A 27,649-nucleotide genomic window follows, 5' to 3' on the forward strand; every position below is an offset into this window, starting at 1 on the left:
GCAGAAATCCTGTAACACCAGTTAAACATGTAATTCAGTAATACACTTTAGGAACGTGTAAGAATGTTTAATTTTAAAAGAATATAAAAATGTGTGCATATACATATATTATATATATATGGAGAGAGAGTGAGCACATTGCCTGGGGTCAGTCTTTACTCATTTAATCCGATAATGGGGTGATATACATGAACTGATTTTAGAAACGTCTTTGAAAGGTTAAATGCTCTGCCACAGAACAAAGGGATTGATTTATTCAGTGTTATCTTTAAGCTCTGTATTCTTCCAAAGTTTTAAAAGGGAAACATGAAGTATAGAGCTATAGTGTTACCAGTTTAAGAACAAGTATTTACAAGCCCACTTGGCCAATTTTAATCTTTTCCCTTGAATTGGAAGCCCTGAAAATCACAACTGTATAGAAGAAATTACAGCACAGCCTGAAGCACCACCAGTTTTCCTCCCAGGTTCTCTTAGGTCTTTGTTACTTAGAGAGATAATGGTACGATCGCCATGACTTCGGCCTTCACTCACTGACCCACCCCAGTGAAGGGTGCCAGTTGGTTGTAACTGAGATGGATACCTTACATTTTCTGGATACTTCTGAGCAGAGGTTCAGTTGGCCTGTAGAAGCCAAGTCTTTACATGTCTTACTCATTAAAGATCGCCTCCACCGCCTTCTTGTTTTATGCACTGCTCAGGATTTTAGTTGAACTTGATTTTTATCTAGGGTTTGCCTAAGCTCCACTATTTTCTAGGCTCTGTGACCATGGGCAAGATATTTTAGCTCCCCAAACTTGAGTTTGCTCATCTATTAGAGAAGAAGGAAAAAAACTTACTTCCTGAAGGAATTGTGAGGAAAAAAAAAATCAATATTTATTAACATGGTTAGTCCAATACTTGAAGCGTAGCATGAAATGAATGGCAATTCGTATTTTTATAATTACCTATAGTTTCTCTCACTTTTTCTTTCTAGATTAGGTTACTCTTATGATCAATGCATTCTTGTCTATCCCTGAGCTCTGGATTAATATTGTTCAACCTCCTGTTTCTCTTCTGGTATTTCTTCTTATTTTATAGAAAAAGTCCTAAATGCTTTCTACTCCCATTCAAATGACCCATTTTTGCACTGTGAATCTACACCAACTTATCAACAAACAAAGTACACAGCTTTGGGGTTCTTGACGTGCTTTCTTCTGAGAAGAATCTCATTCCAGGCTGGTGCTTCCTGAAATATGGGAGTACATAACCACTAGTGGATGTATTTGAGAGGACACATAGCCTTTACAAAAATTTTAGAGTTAGAGATTTTAAAAATTTATGTCAGAGAATATAAATAGTATACCAAAGCCAGATAACAAAGGCTTGGGTAAAGCTAAGAAAAAGGGGGATCAATAGAAATGTATTGAAATCCACATTAATTATAGTATGAATAGAACACAGATACATAACCAACATTATGAGGATGACATGTGATTGACAGATCTGGGAAGCTAATTCCAAGCCATGTCGTAAGAGAATATCGACGGGCCCAACTCTCTGATCCACAGTAAATTGTGTAAGAAGGTTCTTCACTTTCCCTAGCGCCAATCAATACAACTTTCACCCAGCCTAATTCTCTAAAGTCACTTGATTTAAAAACCCTGATTGAAGATCTCCCTCACTTGGAAACTGGGAGAATTAATTTCTCTTCAGTGCAAAAGTAGTAGAGGGAAAGGGCTTTCTCCTTATAGCTGTTGTGCACATATCCTCGAGCTTCCTTGTAAAATGATCTTCAGACTCTGGGAGGCTGTGCTGGCCACCACAGTCACTCTGTCTGATTACTATGTGTATCTAGAGCATGACGTTGACCAAATGCCACCAATCCTGTAAGCACAGGGGGGCTTGGGGAATATCAAGGCACAGCACTAATTCACTACAAATAATTTCCCCCCTAAATTGCATGCTCGGAGAGTTATGGTTTAAAAATTGTTTGCTGCATATGTACCACTTTATTATATTTCACCCACGTTTACCGAGGGGTGAGAGAAGTTCAAACATAATAGACTGTCATTTTTCCGAATCGCTAATGAAAGCGGCAGCACTGAACACACAAATCAAGCTGGCTCTCGTTTTGCCCGGTGTTATTTGAGAGCTCGGTACGTACAAGCAGCCACGCAGCAAAGTGGATCAGTGCTCCAGGGGAAATCTTTAATGTGTACCTGCCATAATAAGTAATAAGTTGTGCTTTGCATCAGTCTATTTATAGACTCTGGCTATTTTCCCATATATATATATTTTTAGCCTTTTATTTCCTATAGCAGAACACCTGGATGACTCATTCTCATCTTGTCAACTTTATTGTTAAATTCTGTCCCGACTTGCAGGGTTTTGCAGGGTTCTAGGACTGCACAGACATTTTCTGCTCACACGGAAACAGATAAGGCTGGAGGGAGACCTCTGGCCTTTAAAATTCCCTAGCTTCTAGCTGACTTATATTTATTTCACTCATTAGTCTTGGGCAGCAGATGATTTCCTTGGAAATGTCACACTCGGGGCGGCCTCAAGGCTCAGGTGAACAGCTGCTGTGCAGCATTTCACCAGTCAGAGAATATACGGTAAACAGAGACTGTGAATACTTGTTTTGTAGCCAAGTACTTTAGCCCTAAGGGGACAGACTCTGCACAGAGCAAACCTGCGGCTCGTCCATCCCCCAAGCAAGGCCTGAGGACCTACCGTTTGCCTGGCACTCCTCTGTGCTCTGTACACACGTGCCTGAACAAGACATAGGCTGTGACTGCCCTCCAGTAGCTTACCTTGGAGGGAATGACAAAGAAAAAAACCAATAAATTGATCACTCTATAGAGCGATAGATCTAGTACTTGATCACTCTATAGAGTGATAGATCTAGTTAGTACTTGATCACTCTATAGAGTGATAGATCTAGTTAGTTAGTACTTGATCACACTATAGAGTGATAGATCTAGTTAGTACTTGATCACACTATAGAGTGATAGATCTAGTACTCTGGACGAAACAAATAGGTAGAGGTGTGGACAGACTCTCAGACATCTGTGCAGCTCCCAATAGTCTCGATCTATCATCTTAGAAATTTATCACTAAAGATCCTTTATCGTTTTGCTAATTTCTTAAATATTCAATAATTAGAAAGCTGGTAAACACTGCTGTTTTGTGTTCTTTTCTTTTTAAGATTTTATTTATTTATTTGACAGAGAAAGAGAGAGAGGGAGAGGGAAAAGCAGACTCCCCATGGAGCAAGGAGCCCGATGAGAGGCTTGATCCCGGGACCCTGAGATCACGACCTGAGCTGAAGCCAGATGCTTAACCGACTGAGCCCCCCAGGTGCCCCTGTTTTGTGTTCTTAATGCTGACTGTGAGGGGCTCTGGTAGGGCACATCATGGACCTTAGTCCTCTTGTCCTGACCTTGGCCCGCTGCATGCGTTTGAGGTTGCAGGGACAGCCTGACTGAGTAGCAGAGGTGCTTGTCTTTTGCTATTGTCCTGTGTGGGCCACTCTCTCCCTCACAGCAGAGTTTGCTGCAGTATCTTTGAGCAGCATTTGTGTACCATCATTCCTTTTTTTTTTTATTTGACTTTTTATCTTTGAAAGAATTTGAAAATTATAAGAGTTGCAGGACCACTATGAACCACTCCTTCACACACACACTCACACACACACACACACACACACATCAAATTTTCTTTTCTAAGTCATTTATGCATACAATGGAAATGTACTGGTCCTTTACCTTTTTTTTAAACCCCAGCTTTATTGAGATGTAGTTGTCAAGACTGTAAGATTCTTTAAGGGAACAATGTGATGATTTGATAAACGTAGACGTTGGGCAGCACCTTCCTTTGTACGACATTTCCTCCGTGCTCAAGTCGGCTGGTTTTAGGTTTCCACCTGTGAGACTTGACCATTTTTGGGGGGAACTCAATGGTGGAACCAAACAGAAGAAAGGAGAACCAGCCCCAAACCAGAGCACATGCCCTTCATACATCCGAACAATGTTACAGCTATAAAATCCTAGTGTAAATGTCACACTATATGTGCTGTAATAATGGAAACTTTGACCAATGAAGCGTCAAATTGTGTGCTAACAAAGACGGGAAGGATGCTGGACAGAGAAGGCAAAGCCTTCAAAGTTCCCGTCCTTTCTTCCATAATTCAAGGTCACCAGCTTCTCTGTGGTGCCAAGGGCCCTGTAGTATTTTCCAGACTGATTTTTTCAGTAGGTGTTGAGTCTCCCTGGATGTATTCTAAACGGCCTGGGTGAATACATCTTGGGCTAATAGCCATGTCAGACTCGGCTCCATAGTTTTACTCCCCCAGCAAATAGACCAAATGTGAGAAGCAATAATAACTGATATACACTTCATTCCATTATGGCCAAACTGAGAAGTGTCATTTTTTATATTCTAGGAAGAAAAAAAATCCCATGCAAACTTCTGTAGCTCATTTTGGCTCCAGAGTTAAGATAATTTTCCTGGGGCATAAAAGTTCGGAAATACTATTGATGTGAATGCTTGATATCTTCTTGCCTTTGTGAATTGCCCAGAAATCTTTGTCAAGACTAGCATAGTCAAAGAAAGCTATCCAACCTGGAAAGAAGAAGCATGTCAAATAAATAATACCCTAGCTCCAGGCCCTGAGGTCTATAGTAGTATCCTATCTTTCCCCTTCATTGATATTAGACAGACATAAGTGAATGCTTCATATCTAAGTTGGTAAAGCCACAGATTATTGCAAAATGTGTTAAACTAAGAGTCAGTACAGATTTCCTCTAATAATTTGGACAAACCCTTCGAGTGGTCAAGATTTCAGCTCACCAATAATCTGTCAAATAAATGGGAACAGATAAAAAGATTCTTTTTAATAAACATAGATGTATGGCAGGATCTGTTAGTTCAAAATGTACTTGGAAATCACCTCTTCCTCTTTGATTAAAAAAATGGGCAGAAATGAGATTGAAAATGTGACACCTTAATATATTTTTTAACAGACTTAATAGGCCTTTAATCTAAATTTAAACTTCAGTGTCATAGAGACACTCGTGTTATTTTTTTTTCTACTATCATCATTATTAAAATTTTACAAAACTTTATGAAAGGCTAAAAAAAACTTTTTTCCTGCACATTTAGCGTTGTAAGAGACATGATTAAAATGACAAATTTCCAAATAGCATGAATTATGCATTTCCCCTTTATCAAAAGCAAATGTATTTTGCTCCTAAGAGATGTTTAATTCATTCCCTTTGTTGAAAAGAGAAAGGGAGGAGGATGAAAGGACTTAGAGTTGGAATTGCCACTTAATAAAAGACACATATTTGACTTGTGAGTATAAAATAATTGCTGCAGCAATTGTGAGTTTAGACAGAGGTAGTGGGTCTTGGTGTGAATGAAAAGCAAATTTTATTTCTGTTAAACATTCAAGGTTACCTCTTTGGGACAGAATTATTACAAGTTGCTCTTTCTCATGCCATGAAAATAGGGGAGCCCATGTTAAGAAATCTTGCCTATGTATATGTGTATAGATATTTATACCAGGAAGCGTCAGGTCTACATTTGTATAATAAGTTTCAAAGAACTAAAAAAACTTGGATAGAGAAGTTTAATATGCCTTCCACTACCCTACACCTTTCCTCCACTACACTCTCACCCTTTCCATCAGAGAAAGTGCTAACACGAAGGATCATATTCAGTCATCATCCTTGGGTTGTTGAGAATGGAGTATGGGGGTAGATGTGAGGAAAACCAGAGCTCCCTTAAGGTTCCAGCTTCCTTGTGTTTGCTTATAGTATCTGGGGCAACCAAATGGCCATAGGGCTGCATCTGCCCTGAGAGCTCCCTCCCACTGAGAAGATCCAGGGTTTGTTAGATTAGCCAAGAAAGACCTGATTAGGCCTTCTTTCAATTCCTTGCTGCCTTTTTCTCTAGATATAACTTTCCTTGCTACCAAGGTGGTAAAACACCTTTGAGGAAAGTAAGATTGGGGAGTCAGCACAGAAGGAAGGAAGGAACAGAGGCTGTAAACTTGCATTTTGCTCTTCTGGCTCTATGTGACCCAATGGAGTTCAACAGGAGAACATTTCAGGACTTTTCAGCTAACATTTTGGCAATTAACAAAGAGCGTGCATTTTCCTAGGTTCTTCCTCTGTGCATTTCTTTCTCATGGACTTCATTAAGACTAAAGGTAGTGGGATCCCTGGGTGGTGCAGCGGTTTGGCGCCTGCCTTTGGCCCAGGGCGCGATCCTGGAGACCCGGGATCGAATCCCACATCAGGCTCCCGGTGCATGGAGCCTGCTTCTCCCTCTGCCTATGTCTCTGCCTCTCTCTCTCTCTCTGTGACTATCATAAATAAATAAAAATTAAAAAAAAAAAGACTAAAGGTAGTAAACATAGTAGGTAACTGGTTAAGACTCATGGATACTGGGTTAGATCTCTCCTTAAGCGACTTCTTGGCCATAGATCAAGGGAGGACTCCTCTCCTTTTTCTTTTGTTTTTTTTTTGTTTTTTTTTTGTCAGAACAAAAATTAATAGGTACTTTTAAATAAGACAGTAAAGTCAAGTAACTAAAAGTTCAGAGCTCCATGTGTTAGAAGTCAGTCAGGAAGCAGTTTCTAAGAAGTTCCTTAATTTTCTCCTTATGATAATAGTATTTAATGATCAGCTATTAACCATTTTGGTATCTCAGCCCTCTGGCTGGTGAAGTCTTTTTTTCTTGGACTGTTCTAAATAAGAGAATTCTCAAGACCCACCACCCTTCTGGCTGCTACCTCATTGGAGATGAACAAAAAAAGGTGTTTGTCCATGTTTAAACCCTAAGAAAATAACCCAGGAAGCCTTAAAAAAAAAAAAAAAGGTTTGTGATTCTAATTAAAATGATCTAAGGAGGACCAAAGGAAAAAGCTCTGTAAAGAAGAATCACCGTGTGTCATGAACTAAAGATTATGATGAACGACTTCTGTATACATAGCATGTAACTTACAAAATGACTTAATGACTTTGGGGGAAAGTTTGGCCCTCAAACATGTGTTATAACTTAGTAACCATGAAAGGAAAACATGATCATAGACAGTGCTTTTGTTCAATATCACATGAAGTGGTAAGGACACTAGGAAGTCTCTTCACTCTTCCCAACAGAGGAGTAGTGCCTACTAGCTAATGCAGAGAAGCCAAGAAAGGAGTGATGGGGAACTGGCATCCTTGAACTTCAAACTTTGGGCACTTCTTTACTGCTGACAAAGAGAAAGTGGAGAACACAGCCCATAGCTGACTACAGTAGTTTTTCTAAATGTGACCAGAATTCAGTACGATGTTTTATAGGATGAAATGGAAGAAATCTTGGCACTGGGTGATGCCATCTAATTATAGAATTCAAATTACTTTAGAATCTTCAAAGCACACAAACCAGGATGTATAACACGTTCATAATACGCCTCTTTATAAGCCACGTACTTTCATAATGAACCCAAGCCTTCAGAATAAAAATAAAAATAGCCACATGTCATTCTTATCAAAGTAAATAATAATCATGAGCAGGGGTGCTCAGAAACTGGATTCAAATTGAGCTCTTATTCAAATGGAAAAAAAATTCCCTTGTCACTGATGGACTTTGCCAAACAATTCGATTTCACGTTGGAAACACTGCTTTATTTCTCCTGAATTGTTAAACTACTATGCTCTAAAATCCCATAGCTAAAGTTTAGCTGTACTCAATTTACTTGTATAAAACATATAAAGATGTTAGTTTTGATAAATGTCCAAATGTATTAATGGTTTTCACCCTTCGCTTAAGTACTGTTGCTTCCATGAGAGGTTTTCCATGACTTAATTAGTTCACACCAAGCTTGAGTAGCATTTTGAATTTTTTCCCTCCTTCAGAACTTTTGTGTCATTCTCAAAATATTGAAGTTTTGGAGCAAAGGCATTCTTTTTGTCCAAAATGTTGTGTTGAAAAAAACAGGTATCACTTATCGTATTACGAGAATCCCAATCACAGCTTCCTAAGGAGACAAAGCCCCAGAATTTTACAAGAGTTGCCCAGTGCAAGTAAATCCAGGTTCAAAGAGCTAAGAAGAAAGGAGCAATTTGTTATTCAGCAAATATATGTCTGCCTCAGCAATTTCGAACCCCTTTGTCCTGCCTTGTATGGCTCAGTAAAGAAATAGATGCTGCTGTGAAAGTCACCCCCTGGAAACAGAGAAGAGAGTCAGTAAATGAGTGAGAGCTGCCATAACTTCAAGTCATTTTTACAAAGGATTTGCACATAAGATGAATTCTCACAAGTTGGCAAGCTTTCCCAAAGTCTAGCGTTTATGAACATCCTTCGAACGAGTCGTGTAGAGTGTGGTCTACACCCTATGAAATAGCATTGATTTTTATTACCAAGGTGGAACTATTCAGGATCAGCAAATAACAGGGTTCAAAAGTAAAACAGCTGAAAAATCCAACAGTCTGGTCTAACCTGGGATGCTCTGTCTCCTCACAGCCAACGCTCCATCAGGCGGCTTTGTCTGGCTGGCGGATTTAGTGTAGGGGCTCTCATCTGCAAAGGTACAATGAAGCGTTTGGTTAATTTCCATCCAGTTTCTAACGCAGTGAAGATCTTTTAATGGATTGCAATCCTTCTGCCAGAGAGAGAGGTGATATGGGATGGGATGGGAGAAAGAGTTGGGAGATCTGAGTCTTAACTTTGACTTAGCCATGGGATGAGTCATTGCAAATGCTCTGAACACTCGTTTTCTCACCTACAAAAGAGGGAGATACTTTCTCATCTACCTCTTAGGATTGTCGGGATCAAGCTATCGTGTACATGAAGGCATAAAATGATAAGAACTATGCAAATACAGCATACAAAATTATTTGCCTGTCACCTACATTCATTGATCAATAAGCATCGGTGAACGTCAGTAAGAGGAAGACAAAGAAGGAATAAAATGGCTCAGTGGGCACTATGAACAATCAGAAGACCAAAGGAAATGAAAAGAAATATTATATTTCAGATGACAGAGCATTATAAGCAGATGACAGAGCATTAGTATTGCAGGAAAATAAAGACAACACAGAGTTAGTAGGCTCCTCTTGGAAGTGCGAAATGGCATCCAGAGCAAAATGGAGGGACAGGGACATTTAGAGGAAGACCAGAGAAGCTATGTCGGGAACAGGGAAGGAATGATGATTTGGCAAAAGAAGACGTATACTGCAATGGACTGATTCACCCTCTTTTAGAAAGAGATAAAAATAACCTGCAGAATCATAGAGAGAACTGAAAAGCCAGAAGGTCTAAAGCTCAGCATACCGGGGACAGTTAGGAAAGAAGCTGAATGAGCAACACACTAGGTGGCAAGATCATGGAGGGGATGGGTCCATGAAATTCTCAGTAAAGTGATTTTTATTTAAATATCGAAAAAGGTGTAATCTGGCTTGGAATACAGGAGTAAAGCTCTAGGATGGCAAATATTAGGGTTAAAAAAGAAAGGAAGAATTCTTTCCAGTTCGCATGGGGCATTTGTATCAAGTAAGAGACATCTGCGTGACAACCGTGACAACCGTAAACACTTTCAAGAATAAGATATAAATGGCCTGAGTAGACACAATGTAAAATAATTAACAAGCATATGTAGTCAAGGCAGATGAGCCAAATGGTACCTCCGGTCACACTGTTAGGTAGGTTTGTTGCGGTTATTTTTGTAATAGGAAATCATTAAATGATTAAAAAGAACCATATTGTACATCGTAAACTATTAAACATAACAAGGATTTAATTCAGCAAATATGCTTTATCATCTGAAAACATGAATTCTCCCAACTGAGTGGTCTGTGTTTCAAAACTGAGGAACTCGATTCCTTTGTAGGATATACTTTTGGTTTGAAATAATTCACGATTTCTTCATAAAACTAACAAGGCCTTTATAAGCAAAGACAAAAAGGAAAGATTAACAGTGCTGTAATCTGCAATTAACTTAAAAAATGGAAATCACGCTGTTTTGTGTTTATATTCCATTTGTCACACAATTCTTTATGTTCTTCCAACCATACCTGTAATCTATTAACTTTCAGATACCAATACAATCAACGGCATCATTTGTGCTTATGATACAGTATCCTAGATTTTTGACTCTTCTCCTTGAAAATGCAATAATCAGAAACCACAACCAAAAATGTAAGCATTGTACTACAAAAGTCTCTATTTGCCCCACCATTTCCACCTGAGTGGAATTTGAGTGCTTTTCGCACAGTACTGATTTAATGACCAGGCAATATGCTTTATACAGCACCTGTTAAACCCACCATTATGAAAATCAGGATTCTTTATAAAACCAATTAAAATATATTTTCTGTCATAATCCAAAACTTTGAAACTGTATACTTATGAGTACAGAGCACTGAGCCAAGGAGATGTAGATCATAACAACTAGTTTTAGGGACAGCATCTTGGAAGCCTACAGGCTTTCTTCAGTTTTCAATTTGTCAAGAGTCCAGCCAATTAAAGTCTTGGGTTGAATCCAGCATTGGATTTTCTTAAAGGGCAATAAGAGATTTGCCCAGGAGACTCTGGGGGTTTTTGCAGTCAATACTCTAAGGAGCTATTTTTATTTTATTTTATTTTATTTTTAAGAAATTTACCACTTTGCACTATAGAAATAGTCAACCTTTGTAAAATTAATTTTTCATTTATATTTGAAAACAGTTTTCTTGATTTAGAGCGGAGATAGTCTAGGTAAGCATATCCTTATAAGGCTGAAACCACATTACAAATGATTACCTGGCCAGCTCCTACATATCCATTCCCCAGCCCCAGTCCCACTCCCAGTATTAAGAGTGCCCTTACTAAGCATAAACAAAAGTAAACAATTCTCTAGAAGCCCGAAGTTGTATTGGCCAAAGTTCCAGACTGAAGTAAGTTTGATATTATCTAAGAATAGCTTGCCAAGGTCAATCAGAGTGAAAACAATAATTCCTAATGTCAGTGAGTCAGAATCCTGGTAACATTTATCATGAGAGTTAAGGGGAGCACAGCAACACAGCAGCGTGGTACCATTTAACATTTGTGTGTTTTTTAAATTCGTGTCAGAGGTAGAATTTAGGGATTCATCAGTTTCATGTAACACCCAGTGCTCATCACATCATGGCCCTTGAAATGTCCATCACTCAGTTACCTCATCCCCCCACCCACCACTCTTCCAGAAACCCTCAATTTGTTTCCTAGAGTTCAGAATCTCTTATGGATTGCCTCCCTCTCAATCTTCATCTTATTTTTTTCCCTTCCCTTCCCCCATGTTCATCTGTTTTGTTTCTTAAATTCCACATATGGGCGAGATCATATGGTATTTGTCTCTGACTGACTTATTTCACTTAGCATAATACCCTCTAGTTCTATCCACATTGTTGCAAATGGCAAGATTTCATTCTTTCTGATGGCTGAGTAATATTCCATTGTACATATATCTATATATCTCTACCCATTCACCTGTTGATGGACATCTGGGCTCCTTCCATAGTTTGGCTATTGTGGATATCGCTGCTACAAACACTGGGATGCATGTGCCCCTTAGAATCACTTTGTTTGTATCATTTGGATAAATGCAATCGCTGGGTCATAGGGTAGCTCTACTGGTAACTTCTTGAGGAATCTCCATACTGTCTTCCAGAGTGGCTGCACCAGCCTGCCTTCCCACCAACAGTTTACGAGGGTTCCCCTTTCTCCGCATCCTCACCAACAATTGTTGTTTCCTGAGTTGTTAATTTTAGCTATTCTGATTGGTATGAGGCAGTATCTTATTGTGGTTTTAATTTGTAGTTCCCTGATGCCGAGTGCTGCTGAGCATTTTTTCATGTGTCTGTTGGCAATTTGTATGTCTCCAAAGAAGACATACAGATGGCTAACATTTGTTTTTAAAGAAATGTTTCCTAAGAATATCTGTTTATTTTAAACTTCTAGGAGGTAATACAGGCCTTTTATAAAAAGCTACCCATCATAGAATAGATATCAACTCTTGATGTGATTTATTCAAAGTCAACTCTTGATTCAAACTTTGGTTGAAAGTAGAAGTGGAGAAAAGACACTGGATAAATCAATGGCTGATGGCTCCATCGTAGGATACTAAAGGATAAGAATGTCTGGGGTACATTTTAATCCTTGAGCATAAAGTCATGGAGAGCTATTGTGGTTTTCTCATGTGTTCCTTAATGGAGATTGGTTGACACATCATTAGAATTTATTTTTTTTTAAGATTGTATTTATTTTTTCATGAGAGACACACAGAGAGAGGAAGAGACACAGGCAGAAGGAGAAGTAGGCTCCCCGCAAGGAGCCTGATGTGAGATTCGATCCCTGGACCCAGGATCACGACCTGAGCCCAAGGCAGGTGCTCAACCACTGAGCCGTCCCATATCATTAAAATTTCATGGTGACAAGGGATGATTTAGACCACTCTTTCATATTATAGTCAGGACTTGAAGTCCAAAGAAGTAAATTTATAGTACACACATCTAGAGTAAGTCTGGACTGAATTTCTTTAATTTTTTCCCCATGTTCTTTCCTCCTGATGGTATTTCCTCTTGGATGAATAATGAGGTTTGATAGGCTCTTAGTCGCATGCTTCTGTGTCACACAGGTAAGTCTGGACACACCACTTCAGCAGAGAGCTTGCATAATTGTAAGTTAATTTCTACAATGGGGCAGCCCAGGTGGCTCAGTGGTGTAGCGCTGCCTTCAGCACAGGCCTGATCCTGGAGACCTGGGATCGAGTCCCACGTCAGGCTCCCTGCATGGAGCCTGCTTCGCCCTCTTCCTGTGTCTCTGCCCCACCCCCCCACTCTCTCTGTGTCTCTCATGAATAAATAAATAAAAATCTTTTAAAAATTGTACTATGAAGGCTATGAAAATGTATAATCATAGCTAATTCCTTTTGTGTCTATATAAATCTCATTCCCCCTTCTAAAATGAAGTGTACTTAAATTGTACCACAGAACCAATCTATAGTTTTAAGTTTACTTTTTGGAACATACAAATTTAAAATAAATGCCAATACAATGCACTGTTCCTCAGTAAGGGCTTAAATTTTCAGTGAATATAAGATCCATGTTAATACTTCATTATCTTATCAGGGAGACACTAAGTAGATTTTCAAGTTCCATCCGATTGCATAAATGAATTAAAAAAGAGGCCTAATATTAAGGAAAGGAAATCAGTAGATAACATCTCTAGAACAGTGCCTGACACACATTCATTAAACATTTGCTGATAGATGAGTGAACTATAGTCAACTTTTGAACTAGAGCATTTATTATAAATAAGCAACCTGAAGAAAGCCAAGCATTTGTTATGCGCTATTCTCCTTCCTAACTCTGATTTTTCTTTTTCTAGGCTTATTTATAGCCTATTCCTTTACTGTCACATCATCACCCAACAGATATTAAGTATTGAATTAACACGCACCTTAAAAATTTGTGACTCTTTGTTATATTTACTAAAATATATATTTCCTGGGGATCCCTGGGTGGCTCAGCGGTTTGGCGCCTGCCTTTGGCCCGGGGCGCGATCCGGGAGCCTGCTTCTCCTTCTGCCTGTGTCTCTGCCTCTCTCTTTCTCTCTCTCTCTCTCTCTCTCTCTCTCTCATAAATAAATAAATAAATAAATCTTAAAAAAATATATTTCCTTTAATTTTCATCTAGACCACAGAAAGATTTATCAAAAATCTTTAAAATAATGCCTTTAAGCAAAAGAATTCTGATTTTCATGCAGGACTTCCAGCCTTGACTTTGATGGTGGATCATCTAAAAAGGGATCCTTACTGAAAGTCACCACAGCGGCAAAGCAGACATTCAATTGGTGGCCTACTGCTCACAGAAGGGAATGCTTTAAGTAATCGTTAAGGGCATCACAGGGTGTCAGAACTGTCAACCTTTCCTAATGACATCTGAGCAGGTAAATAATCACTGTCACACTTGATGGCCGTTCACTGTCATAAGGGCTGTATATTGGTTTTAAGAAGGAAGAGCACAGCTTCCCTTTACAGTGACATCCCATGAGACTAGGGAAAATGCCCTCCATTAAATGGAGAATGACACTGTGACACAGGCACAGAAAGGGCTTAGTCAACCATGTACTTAAAACAGAAGTGGAACAATGGAGAGGACCATCTGTCCCTCTTATTCCCCCAAGTTTGGTCAATCTCCTCCTCATGTGCCAAACACAGGAGAGGCAAACACATATCATTTGTTTTGATTACATATTCCAAGTGAAGCTGGTGTTTATAAGCCTGGAAGGTAGGCAGCAGGCGTCTAAGGAGTACTGCTTCATTCTGCATCACGATCGAAGCCCAAGCTGGAGCTAAGAGAACCACACTTTGAGGAGTGGACTCAGGTCCCCTCATGTTCTCATTACCTAGAATGGTTGCCTGATGTCAAATAGCATCCGTGTGTAATCGGGCTGCTTGTCTCTCCATCTCCTGCCTCCCCCATTCCAGTGTCTCTTGGCTTCCCAGAGGGAGTGGATATGACTGTGGTTTCAAGAATCTCTAGCTATGTTCATAGCTTTGTTCAAGAAAAAAAAATTAATTTCCTCTGGCTGAGACTAATCAGCCAATGCTAAACAATTCTTAGCAACTAATTATGCACAATTGAGGCACCTGCTAAGCCAGCGGATCCCTTAACTTCTTGATTAGGGAAAAAAAGGCATTTTGTGCAATTAAACATTATGACCATTTCCTAGCAGCAGGGAGATAGGCAGCTCATGCCACAATGTTCATGCGTGTCATTACAAACTCAGAAGAAACCTCTGTTTTTCATGCATGAACAAAATGAAATCCATTGTGGAGGGAATAATCTGTCCCTTGAATTCAATTACATTCCACAAAGTTTAGTGCCTACTATGTGCAAACTAAGAATCAACGTGGAGAAAAGATAATAAAAATTTACGTGGAATGGTGATTGAGGAATCCTTATTGCCTCGTGGGTTTGAGACTGCAACGGAGTCTCAGTAGCTCAGTAGCTGAGGGGGAAAAGGAGCATGGGCTTAGGGTACTGGTGGGGGGGATGCATGGGAAGAGGAAGGGAGTTCCAACTTCAAGAACATATCCAGAATTCCGCTATCAGAAAAATCAAGAAACAGGCCATTTTAATTTTTGGCTAACATGGGAGTTTTGTGTGATGTGGGACCATAATCTTTTCAGTACTTGGGTCCCGTGAACATTTTATTCCAGCCCAGTATGAATGTACTGCAAGACAGCTGTCGTAAGGGCTGTATATTGTGTGTCTCTTTTTTAGACACTAGACCTCCAGTTCAGTCGGCTGCCTTGGTGGTTTGATGGCACATCCTAAAATGTAAGCAAGATTTCCTGAAGGGTAGCTGTCCAAGGGTTTTGACAATAGACTTACTTATAACTTACACTTATTAAAATAATGTATATATACAAGCACCATGCCCTCACACAATTGAAAGAAAAACACACTCAAAGATATGGCTCAGTACTCCTCTTTGATCCCAAGTAGTTCTTAATGTCTGATAAAATAACCTTTACCCCTCGCAGGGCCAATCAAAAAATGCACCCTCAATCTTTCCAAGAGTCAGATGCTTCTGAGTCATACATGGGCTTCCATTCTATTGCTTTGGTGTGTTGAAGCTACCATATGGATAACTGCTTACATCTGACTTGAGAATGAATTAGTTTAATCTCCTTGCCCAACGGGTGAAGTAGTCCACCAACCAGGTTTAAACCAGAGGGAGCAGGAATGATCTGAGCTTGATGGTAGAAGGCAGAGGCAATGTGCTCCTCCTGTCTCGTCTTCTTCCTGTGAAGAGACGGTTTCCCTCTCCAACTAACCCTCCTGTCTTGTGTTATTTGTTTTGCATTTGCATGACATTATTGTCTATCCTTGACTCTGCAGGTTTCTGTACAGTTTTATAAATCAGACACAGATGTACTTTATATTCTTAAAGTGGACCAGGTCTTTTGCTTTTGAATATTCAATTAAAAAAACCCCATCCAAACAGAGTGACTTCATTTTAAAAACAAGCGTAACGATGGTTTCTTCACAATGATAGAATGTCCTGTAAAATTATATTGCTCACAATCACATAACCATTTCGGGGATCACATATTACAGCTAAAAACAATGCCAGCAGTAGAGCTCATATTGCTGTAGGCCTGCCTTACAAGGCCATCTTTGTCTGTCACCGCCCCATTAGCCAACTCCTTGCTACTCAAAATGTGGTCCATAGACAAGCAGCATGGGCATCACCTGGGAGCTTGTCAGAACTGTGGGATCTCTGGCCCCACCCCAGACCTATGGATAGGATTTAACAAAATCTCCGGGTGATCTGTCTGCACAGTAACATCTGGGAATCCCTGTTCCGATTGATTTGACCAAGAACAACAGCACAGGTGGTGAGGATGCATCTGTCCTGATTGTCACCTGATTGTGTCAATGGCAGCCTACAAAGAAGGCCGAATAGCTTCTTGCTAGTTCTCAAATACTATAATTATCAAATTACTTATGGAACGGTTTCCTCAAATGAAAATGAAACTGTGGCGATGTTATGATTCTCAGTGAATTCCATCTTCTCTTGATTCACCCTAAAGCCTCTGACAATCCTAAAATGGCTCGTTTATGGTGGTAACTGGATACACCTAAGGTCGGATTACCTACAGCAGTTGATTGATTAAGGTGGAGACAGGACATAGTATGGTGTTACCACCTCCTAGCCAGTAAAAGACAACCAAGTGAAAAATTATCTACTGCCTCATGGCAGGAACATGGGGGAAAGAATATTCTGTGGTACTATCTCCCTAAACTCTTTTCTTCAGACACAACGTTGCTCCCTTGGATGCATATAGTTCTCCTGGAACCGGGAAGGTCTCCAGCACAGAATCTGGCCTATGATCTTCAGGAGCTGATGCAAAGGACCGCTGTGGCCCCGAGCATCTGGTCAACCCTGTGGAAGGGTCTGTAGTAACTGTGCTGCTTGGTGATGCCTACAGGTTTTTTGGAAGAGTAGTATCTCGAGCCAGGTTAATTTGTAAATCCTCTCTGAAATTAATGAGCATGAAATTGCACATTTTCTGCCTCTGGCATTCCCAATGCTCATGTGTCTGAATCACAAATGATAACTCGGATGCTTCTTCCTTGGTATTGTTTCCAGCAGGAACAGATGAACAAAAGTCACAGCAGGGATCTCTGGATGGCTCAGCGGTTTGGAGCTTTCCTTTGGTCTAGGGCATGATCCTGGAGTCCTGGGATCGAGTCCCACATTGGGCTCCCTGCATGGAGTCTGCTTCTCCCTCTGCCTGTGTCTCTGCCTCTCTCTTTCTCTGTGTCTCCATGAATAAATAAATAAAATAAAATAAAAAAAGTCACAGCAGTTACAGACTGTCCTCACCGCCAAAGAACTGACATTTCTAAAGGGATGGACACTAGGGCATGAGGCTTATTTTCATTACCATATCCCATCTCAATTGAAAACTTTAAAAAGTTAAATTTAGTACAGTGTCTACACTTTCTATATGTTGAGAGGACAATATGCTTTAATTCCTTGACTTAATCATCAGGTTATGCCAGCTGACATTGTCAGTATCTTAACACGATGAAATATGTGCAGGTTAGATAAGGTCTTAGCATTAGAATAATAACGTGAAAAATATAAATTACTTCAGGGTAACGAGTACTGGCTATCTAAAGCCACATTTACTAATTATTATTTTTTAAAATATTTTACTTATTCATGAGAGACACAGAGAAAGAGATACAGCAGAGGGAGAAGCAGGCCCCCCATGGGGAGCCTGATGTGGGACTCGATCCCAGGACCCCGGGATCACGACCTGAGCCAGAGGCAGACACTCAACAACTGAGCCACCCAGGTGTCCCCATTTACTAATTCTTATTTAAAAAGTGCACCATTATTCAGGAAAAAGTATATGAGTATAAACAGTTTGGAAGAGATCTCAGGATTCTTGGAGGGTCATAAGAATCAAAGATTTTATCTCCTAGCAACTAGAGCTGAGTGGGAGAACCCATAGAAATAAATAAAACATTTGGAGAAACTAAGGTTCCCTCCATTTTTTTGACCAATAAATAAAATGAAACAAGAAGTTACTTTGAAAAATACAGAGAACAAATGGGTCTTTGGTGGCGGGGGGAATGCGTGAAATAGGTGAAGGAGAGGAAGAGTGCACTTATCTTGGTGAGCACCGAGCAATGTATAGGATTGTTGAATCATCACATTGTACATCCGAAACACATTTAATGCTGCATGTTGAATTAAAAATAATTAAGTTACTTTGACACATATTGCTCACAATTTCAACTGGCATAAATTCTGGGGAAAAAATTTTAAAGAGTACATAGATTTTTCTAGAGATAGCACATGCAACAAAATGTTCAACATGTCTTCATCGAAAAGATTGAGGTTTTTAAGAACATTCCAGTAACAATGGTCACAGCTTCAAAACTGGATCATTTAAATGATCCTATCTCTTGATTATTCAGATCTCTGCTTTTCTCCCCCTTTTGTTTGGGGCTCTTTTTGCATTTCTAGTATAAGCTGTAGAGAAAAAGAGGGAGCTTTTTGTAAAATCGAGGCTCTCCAAGAAATCTTGTTTTACATGATATTACCACAAAGCTTTCTACATTTAGAACATTTCAGTATGAAACATCAGTTGCAAGAATGAGGTCAAAATTCATGGAAAAATAAGAGGAAGCAAAATGGAGTCATGATGACTTCATTTTAAGAGATTTACATCTTGTGCCAGTGAGTGAATAAACACTGGAGATCATTAGATAAAAGAATGATTTGTTTGGTGTAGCTTTGATTATTGAGAAAATGGCCTTTAAAGCCCTCACCTTTTGCTGGCAATTGGTGGTAATTTTATAACTAAGGCAACTTTCCAATCTGGTTCAGTGGCTCAGTATTTTTTCTTCTTTTCTTTCTTTCTTTCTTTCTTTCTTTCTTCTTTCTTTCTTTCTTTCTTCTTTCTTTCTTCTTTCTTTCTTTCTTTCTTTTCTTTTTTCTGTTAACCAAGTATAGTGTAAGCTAAAACAAATGCCAATTTCTGGCAAATTACTTTACACAAATAAATGATAAGATAGTCACCACTACTGACTAATTCCTAAATGAAACTGAGAAAGAAAAGGTATTGCCACCACCATTCAGACTCACTTTCTAATAAATAAGCTGAAAAAAAAAACTGTCTCTGTATCTAGCACCCTGGAACAATAGTACAGGAAAAACAGTCTAAACTTATAAGCTTGAGTAATATTTTAGAGCTAGGAGCACAGACTGTTTTCCCCGGGGCCACTGATCTGACTGAAGCACAAGGACATACGTGCCAAACCCACTGCGTGACTCCCAATTCCTTCCTTCATGGCTCGTGTGTAGTGGTCTTAGAAACAATACTCCAGGGGCACTTGAGTAACTCAGTGGTTGAGCATCTGCCTTCAGCTCAGGGCGTGATCCTGGGGTCCTGGGATCGAGTCCCACATCAGGCTCCCTGCATGGTGCCTGCTTCTCCCTCTGCCTGTGTCTCTGCCTCTCTCTCTGTGTCTCTCATGAATAAATAAAGAAGTCTCAAAAAAAAAAAAAAAAAAAAAAAAGAAAAGAAGCAATACTCCAAAGGATGTTTCCAATATGCCAAGAAAAACCAAAGTTTTTTTCCAAGAATCTACTTCCATTAATAATCAAAACAGTGAAACAAGAGATGAGAATTTGTGTTAATGGGGAAATCTGATTAAGCCAGAATTTTTCAGAGAGCAAAGTAGACAGAAGGAAAAGAGATCCTCCAGTTGAATACCCTGGCAATATATGAAGGATATAAGTTATATGAAGAAAAATTAGGGTTTGACTGTAATCATATAAGATTTTTTAGATGCTCCTGTCATTATATGTCAATACCACTGATTTCCTCTACAAATAATCTAAATACTTTCTTACAGACCTTTCCTTGACTTCTGACTTTGTGCTTTCCCTAGTAAGTAGTTCAAACTACTTGCGTCAACCATAAGACATTTTTTAAATGTAAATAATAATGCTATAAACAATTACCAAGCAGTCACTGTATGACAGCATGAGTTTTAGTCCTTTATGCGTATAATCTTATCCTCACAGCTCAATAATATTTAGAACTGCACACACACACACACACAAAAGATAAATGTGTTACAAAAGGAGTTCTGGTCTTATGGAAGCATTATGGAAGCAATAAACAATGGCAATTGTTTATCCTAAACAGTAGATTCCACGGTGAATTTAAATGCAACTACTATTATATTGAATTTGAGAGGGCACCTGGGTGGCTCAGTGGTTGAGCGTCTGCCTTTGGCTCAAGGTGTGATCCCGGAGTCCTGGGATCGAGTCCCACATCGGGCTCCCTGCATAGAGCCTGCTTCTCCCTCTGCCTGTGTCTCTGCCTCTCTCTGTGTGTCTCTCATGAATAAACCCCCTGAGAACACTGTGGTGTAGTCTACACGCCAAGCACTGTACTCAGGACCTCATATACATGATCAATATTCACAACTATATAATAGTGCAGGTAGAATTATACTACTTGAAACAGGAGGATAAAGAGGCTTGTAGAGATGAAATAATAGGCTCCCAGGGAGCAAAGTGCAGAAATAAAGCTTTAACTTGTCTTTATAGGGTTGGCTCTTCACCACAATGATATACTATTTACAAAAATTTGATTCACATTCATTTTTATGATTACTGTGTGCGTGAAAAGAAAGGCACATTTTCATACACTAGTCACTCCTGGGTGTCTTCTTGGGTGAACATATCACTGACAGAGGATAGGACTTGGGGCTGCATTTGAAGATTTCCTGGAATTTTTCAGTTTAGAAAACTTCTCCCAGCTTTCAGACCTCACTTCCTTGCCATGAATTCTTAGCTTAGTTTATGATATAAGATTCAAGTTTTTTTTTTTTTTTTTTTTTCTGGCACATAAGCAAATCACTTGAAAGAATGACTTTTAGGCAAGCAGCCCCAAGCATTTTAGGAGAGGAAACCTGGCTGAATTTCTCTAACTCCTACCCTATGCCAACCATCCTCTGCTGATAGAACATTTATGAACTGGTTCCTACAAGTGGTTTATCATCTTCAGATGAATAAATAGTGGGACACTCTCTTTCCTCCTTTAGTATTCCAGACACCATGTTCATCGCCTGCTGCTTACAATATTTCAAACCTTTCATTAGTGTTCATGCAGCTAGAAAGGGAAAATAAATCTTGGGCTGGGCGACCACTAGCAATACAATGAAGAAAAAGGTGGAATGTCTTGTGCTGTTGGCAAAGGGGCTCACTGAAGCCTGTCTTTCCTCTTTCTCTGCCCGCCCCCAGCACCTCCCCCCACCCCATCTACAAGTAGCCAGGCTCCAGGGCAGGGGTGCTGCAGTCTCAGTTCTCAGGCTCAGGAGGGGCCTGTGCAGCAGAGCTCCTGCACAACAAGGGGCAGACTCGTTGCTAGACCTAACAATTTTACGGGGAGCCTAGGAAGCCCAGTGACTAACACCAATTAGCTATTCTTTCTGAGACTGTCATCTCTTCTGGCTTTGGCTCATTTCGGGACCTATCTCTGAACTCACTTTTTGATAGCTTATAGTTCTAAAAAAATTTCCCAGGTTTAAAGCTCAATCTGTAAGCGTGAGCTAGTGTCATTACATAGCATTTGAAGCCAACACCTTTCGGCCCGTTAGGGGAAGGGTGAGAATCACATTTGGGTGCCTTGGGAATAATATCCTTCATACGTATGCCTTGGGTCGCGCGTGTTTTGCTTTATTAATTCATTGCTAGGTCAAGCAATAGCAGATGACTGCTTATCAAGCAGATGACATGTGTTTTTAATGCATGATTAAAGCAGGATTTATCATGCTTGTCAGAATCCAGGGAGCCTGTGATTTTTGTTATTTAAAGCCCTACTTTGGATGCTCTCTGGTTTTACAGTGAGAGGCAGTGATGATGTAGACAAAACCTTACAAGAGTGTTAGGCCAGAAATACTTTTTGTATGCAAAACATTAAACCCATTTAATACACCAGGATTTTACCGTAATGCATCTTTTAGGGTTCACGTGGCTCTATCATTTCCTGTGTGACTTTGGACGAGTTGCTTATACTCTCAGCACCAATCTCCTCACCTGTAAAAGGGAAATCGTACTGTACCTACCGCCTAGGATTCTTGTGAGGATCGACTAAACAGTGTAAATAAAGCACCAGGACTGAATTGAGTTGAAAAAGTGGTGGTTCCATCCCTTTACCTGGTGTATAAAGAAGCTGAGAGACAGACAAGAGCCGGCAGGGATCTCTCAGCAATAAATATGTTTTCACGGTAGCCCTTACCATATTATCTTGTAATCCTCAACCTGTTTTTCTCCATAATATGAACTCCTTTGAGTGGGGATTTATTCTTACAGTTACAGATATTATTAGCCCCATTGTTAAGGAGGAGGAAGCTGAATTTCAGGGAAGCTAAAAGTTTGTCTAAGGCTAAATAGCTATTAAGTGGCAGAGGATGCCATGACTCTAATCTAGGCTGCCTGCCACCAAAGACCTCTTTTTTCCTAATATTGCTTTCACTGGCTCAATAAATAGAGTCTACACGACATACAACCTTCATTGGAGAGGGAAGCGTGTTATCTGACAATTGTAAACCAATATGAGTGCGGGCCAACCTGTCCTTCCATTTTCTACAACAATAAGAGTCAAGTACTTGACATGTCTTTTTTTTTTTTTCAAAGCTACGAGGTACCATTTGCAGAGTTTTCAGTTGGAAAAATTCACTGATATTAAGAGGTCTATTATGATTCAATTTGTCAGTGGCAAAATAAAAATTAAAACCCAGGTACCTGGATTTAATAGCCCAAAGATGATCAAATTATCTTCATTTGCTTCTGAGACAAATTATTCAGATGTACAATTTCCTCACGAATTACTTGCTTGTCTGACTCTCCTTGGTTTTGTCTACTTCATCAACTTCGCTACCTTTTCACATAAATCTTGCCTGAACAAAGACTCAGCTTTTATAATTAGGATAAATAAGCGACAATGCAATTCAACTCCACAAAAAATGTGAATGTTTACTTTTGAACTGATTTTGTAGCATTATACTCAGTAGGACTCTTCCAATTTTCCAATTAACAAGTTACTGACAAGTACAAACATCTAGAATAAAAGAAATCTTTTCTTCCATCACCGTTTGCCAGTTTCATTACTGAATTTGGGTCTGCTTTGGGACACTTCAATCATGAAAGTAATCAAGGAAAACTATATTGGATTCTATTAGCAATAATACCTTAGCGGAGGTTCATTTATGATAACTAAAACTTTTTCTGACTCACTCTCATCTGCCTTAAGGTATTTTAAAATCATATCATCAAAGTTCTAGAAGGGTTCTTCTGAGCATTTAAGTCTGAGCCACAGTGTATTTCAAAATGAGATTTTTTTTTTATGAAATCCAATGTTGGCAAGCAAATCACGAAGTATTTTTTCAATGTAGACATTGTTTAAATTTTCTAGATCAGTGTGTATCAATGCCACATGAGACACTCAGTTAGATCTCTATGTCTGTGCCTGTATCTACATACACACATACATCAATATACACACATACATATCTGATAGATGTAGTTATCCATATATATACATTTATATATCGATGAGCACTAGTAAGAAAAAGTATGCATATGAACAGGAGATCTAAAAGGACCTTTCAACCCCAAGCCACGCGTCCTTTCCTATCTTGTAGGGCAAACGCCATGGACAGAAGTTGGAGCCCATCACCTTGATCCCATAGACTTCCTCTTGAGCCCTGCAGTAAAATAAGCAAGACCTTAGAGCTAATGGCAAGAGTCAAGATGGGATGGAGCATCTACAATATTCAAGAAATGTCAACTCTTCGACAAATACACGCACACTGTGGTGTGGGTTATATAAATTCAAATTGGACTTTGGAATTCTATGTGTAGGACTGCCACATTATAACAAGAGATGCTTTCAGAGAAATTGCAGCTGAGCCTGGAGACAGCCCACAGGCATGTAGTGCAGGTCCACAGCTTAGAGAAGAACAGAATGGTTATATGAGAAACTAATTTATCCCCGGGGTCCAAAGTGAGTAATTCGAACACAGCACAGCAGACATTGTAGAGGTGGGCATGATGACTATTTGACATGTACAGTCTACGTGCCTGCTGCATAAAGACACAGCTTAGGGAGCTTATGCACGCATGTGTAGATGTACTGAGCAATCTGGGTACTGATTTTAAGTATACTCTGCTTTCATGTTTCTCCACTGTATAACTGCAGCTTTTATTGGCTTCTATTTTGCTTACGACAAGCTTAACAAAACATTTGCTATTTATTGTGATAGAAAGAGTAAACAACACATAATGGCTACGCTGGGTATAATAAAGCTCAGATATTTGCTTCTTTGACAATTAGGGATGTATTGCTTGAAATAAGTACAAGCGTTTGTGCATTATCTGAAAAATGTCACATTTATGTAAACAGAGTTCATAAAACTGAAATATGAAAGCACTGCTGGCACTGCTCCTGTCAGCATCTTCTCTCCAGGAAACCAGTTGAAGGGATACTTTTCAAATTCCAATTATGGGGATTTCAGCTAAAAATCTTTTAGGTCACAAAATTCTTTGTTAAACCAAGTAGAAGCTTTACCACCTTTCTTAAATATCTACACACTTAATTGAAAAAAAAAAAAAGATGTTAAATTTGGTGGAGAAATACCAGAAAGCCTTGAGCAAGTTGCATAATTAAGTCATTTTTTCAATTTCCTTTATCTTTTTTCCTTTGATCCCAGAACTTCTTGCCTTGCATATTTGCATGTAACTGAGATGCAGCGTGATGCACAGGGGTTGGACCTCATCCCAGGGGCCCCCAGGCTCAGCGGAGGAGGGCGAGCTGGTTGGTGAACAACGTCCACAAACTTAAGACCTGGATGTCCATCCACTAAATGATCTCTTCTCATTTAGATTGCAACCCATATCGGGTTATCACAAGTTTCATAAATAGAAAGAAGGTAAATATTTACCCTGTTTGGCTTGTTTTTCTGCCATCAGCAGAGATAAAGCAATTGGAAGTAGGTGAGAGAAGGCAGTTCTTTATTTTTCTTTTATATCTTTTCTCCTTTTTTTAAAAAATAATTTTATTATTATTTTTTAGATTTTATTTTTAAGTAATCTCTACACCCAATGTAGGGCTTGAACCTACAACCCTGAGATCAGGAATCGCATGTTCCACTGACTGAGCGAGCTGGGTGCTCCTCTCCTTTTTTATTTTAATTGAAGTATAATTGACCTACGATATCCTATTTGTTGTAGGTGTACCACAAAGTCATTTGGTATTTTTATATATTATGAAATAATCTCCACCATGTCTAGTTAGACCATCCTTCCCCATGGGTACATTACATCTCCATGACCTACTTCAACCTCCACTCTGGTAACCAACAATTTGTTTCCTGAATCTATGAGTCTGTTTTGTTTTCATTTACTTTGTTTTTTAGATTCCACATACAAGTGAAATTATATTGTATTTATCTTTCTCTTCCTATTTCATTTAGCACAATCCCCTCTAGGCCCATCCACATTGTCACAAATGGTAAGATTTCATTCTTTTCTATGGCTGAGTAATATTACACTGTATAAATATAACACATCTTCTTTATCCATTCTATTATGGATAGACAATTGCTTCCATATTTGGCTATTGTAAATAATGCTGCAGTAAACATAGGGGTGCATTTATCTCTTTGGATTGGTGTCTTCATTTTCTTTGGATAAATATCCAGAAATGGGATTACTGGATCATATGGTAGATTCATTTTTAATTTTTTGAGGAATCTCCATGCTGTTTTCCATAGCGGCTCCACCAATTTACATCTCTACCAACAGCGTCCAAGCAGTCCCTTTTCTCTACACCCTCACCAACATGTGTTTTTTGGCTTTTTGATAATAGCCAATCTGACAGGTATGAGGTGATACTTCATTGTGGGTTTATTTTGCACTTTCCTAATGATTATTGATGTTGAGCATATTTTCATGTGCCTGTTGGCATCTGTATGTCTTCTTTGGAAAAAATATTTCTTAGAGTCCTCTGTTCATTTTTTAATCAGGTTTTTAAAAAATTATTATTATAGAATTTTTCTTCTTAAGGCTTACAACAACAGAGTGCATGTGCATACTATATATCATAGTCACCCGATGCCTCGTGTTTCTCAGCTAATATGACTGCAAACAATTCAAACATAGAAATGGGCTTTCTTTTGTGGAGAGTTAACTTGGTAATGTGGAAGGCTCCTAGGCTTTATCATCATAAAATGTTTGAAACTTGGTTTCTCCATTTACCTTGGGCACACTACGTAAATCCTCTAAGCCTTAATTTTCTCATCTCTCAAACTGGGGTAACAATACCTATTTTTCAAGCTTGTGAGTATGAATTGGGAGAATGCATGTAAAGTCCTTGGTATATAGTAATCTGAGCTGCTTTGTGCCACTCTGGCCTGGTAAGGTTTTGTGGACCTCTTGGCAGTTTGATAAATGTTAACTGATCATATTTAGTAGAAATAAAAATCATGCAAATGGGGATTTTTAAGGGCCTAGACTTTTTTCTTTTTCGTTTGTTTTTATTTTATTATGAGGGATTGTCAGGACCCTGACGACTGAGAACAAAGACACTGATGTTCACACATAACTGAATTACTTAGAGATGAGTTCTGAGAGGGCAAAAAATGGCTCCTTAAAAACACAGTTCAATAATCCTAAAAATACACATGAAACCTATTGAATATAAAACATATCTTTAAAAAATAATATGGTAAATCCTCCCAGAGGCACAACTCAGTCCTCTAACACAGACATGTCAGGTGGGCCAATGCCAATTCTTTTATGGTACTAGAATATCACTTATTAAATTACTTCTTTTATAGTGCCCTGGTGGCCCTAGAACTAATGCTCCTCGTAAAAGTTTAAGTTAGAATGAGAAAAATGACTTGCTCATCTGATCCTTTATGTATAATTATCACTAATTGGACAAATCTGGTTTGCACTTATTCCATGAAAGTATCTCCAATGGCACTGTTTTGTATACAGCCCAACTCTGGGAGGTACATGCTGTCTACACATGGAAGGTTTTTTACGTTATAATTCAGTTCAGAATTTTAATTAAACAAGTGAGAAACAACTGACTAACAAGGCAGCCACAGCTTTTAAATAATGAGCATGCACTAGTATCCTTGCTTTATATGACAAATGATGACAAAGGACAGGGTGGTATCATTACCCAGTCTGGCAACAACTATGAAAAAAAGAACTTTTTAATTTCTTTCTATAAAATTTTATTTAAAAAGTGAAATATGACAAAAGGCGAGTACTCTTGGGCATTATAAATCACCTCCTAGCTAGGAAGAGAGATCTGCTGGAAGGCTGCCCAGGGCACACTGATTTGTTCTTTTTTCCTGAATCACTATTGGGGGCAATTACTTTTCATCAGATTTAAGTTTATTCTGTGCAAGCATTAAAAAAAAATTGCTTCTGTATCCTGGAGTTTAAGACTATAAAAATAGTACACACTTAAAATGCAGTCCAGATAGCACGAACTTGTCTCATCAGAAGGTTGTCTCATCATTAATGTTATTTTAAAACT

General features: G+C 39.0%; 1 protein-coding gene across 19 annotated transcripts in view; it reads right to left on the bottom strand.

Moving 5' to 3' along the window:
• GRIP1 (glutamate receptor interacting protein 1) overlaps positions 1–27,649 on the bottom strand; it is a 661,865-nt gene that overhangs the window by 170,986 nt on the left and 463,230 nt on the right. For 17 of the 19 annotated variants that reach the window (XM_049115119.1, XM_049115116.1, XM_049115118.1 and 14 more), the window contains one exon: positions 8,470–8,550. The exons of the other annotated variants lie outside the window; for them this stretch is intronic. In XM_049115119.1, coding sequence (XP_048971076.1) covers positions 8,470–8,550 — 81 coding nt within the window. The remainder of the gene's footprint in view (positions 1–8,469; positions 8,551–27,649) is intronic. 19 annotated transcript variants of the gene reach the window in all.

The sequence above is a fragment of the Canis lupus genome, chromosome 10, assembly GCF_003254725.2.
Source record: "Canis lupus dingo isolate Sandy chromosome 10, ASM325472v2, whole genome shotgun sequence".
In the NCBI taxonomy this organism is placed as follows: Eukaryota; Metazoa; Chordata; class Mammalia; order Carnivora; family Canidae; genus Canis; species Canis lupus.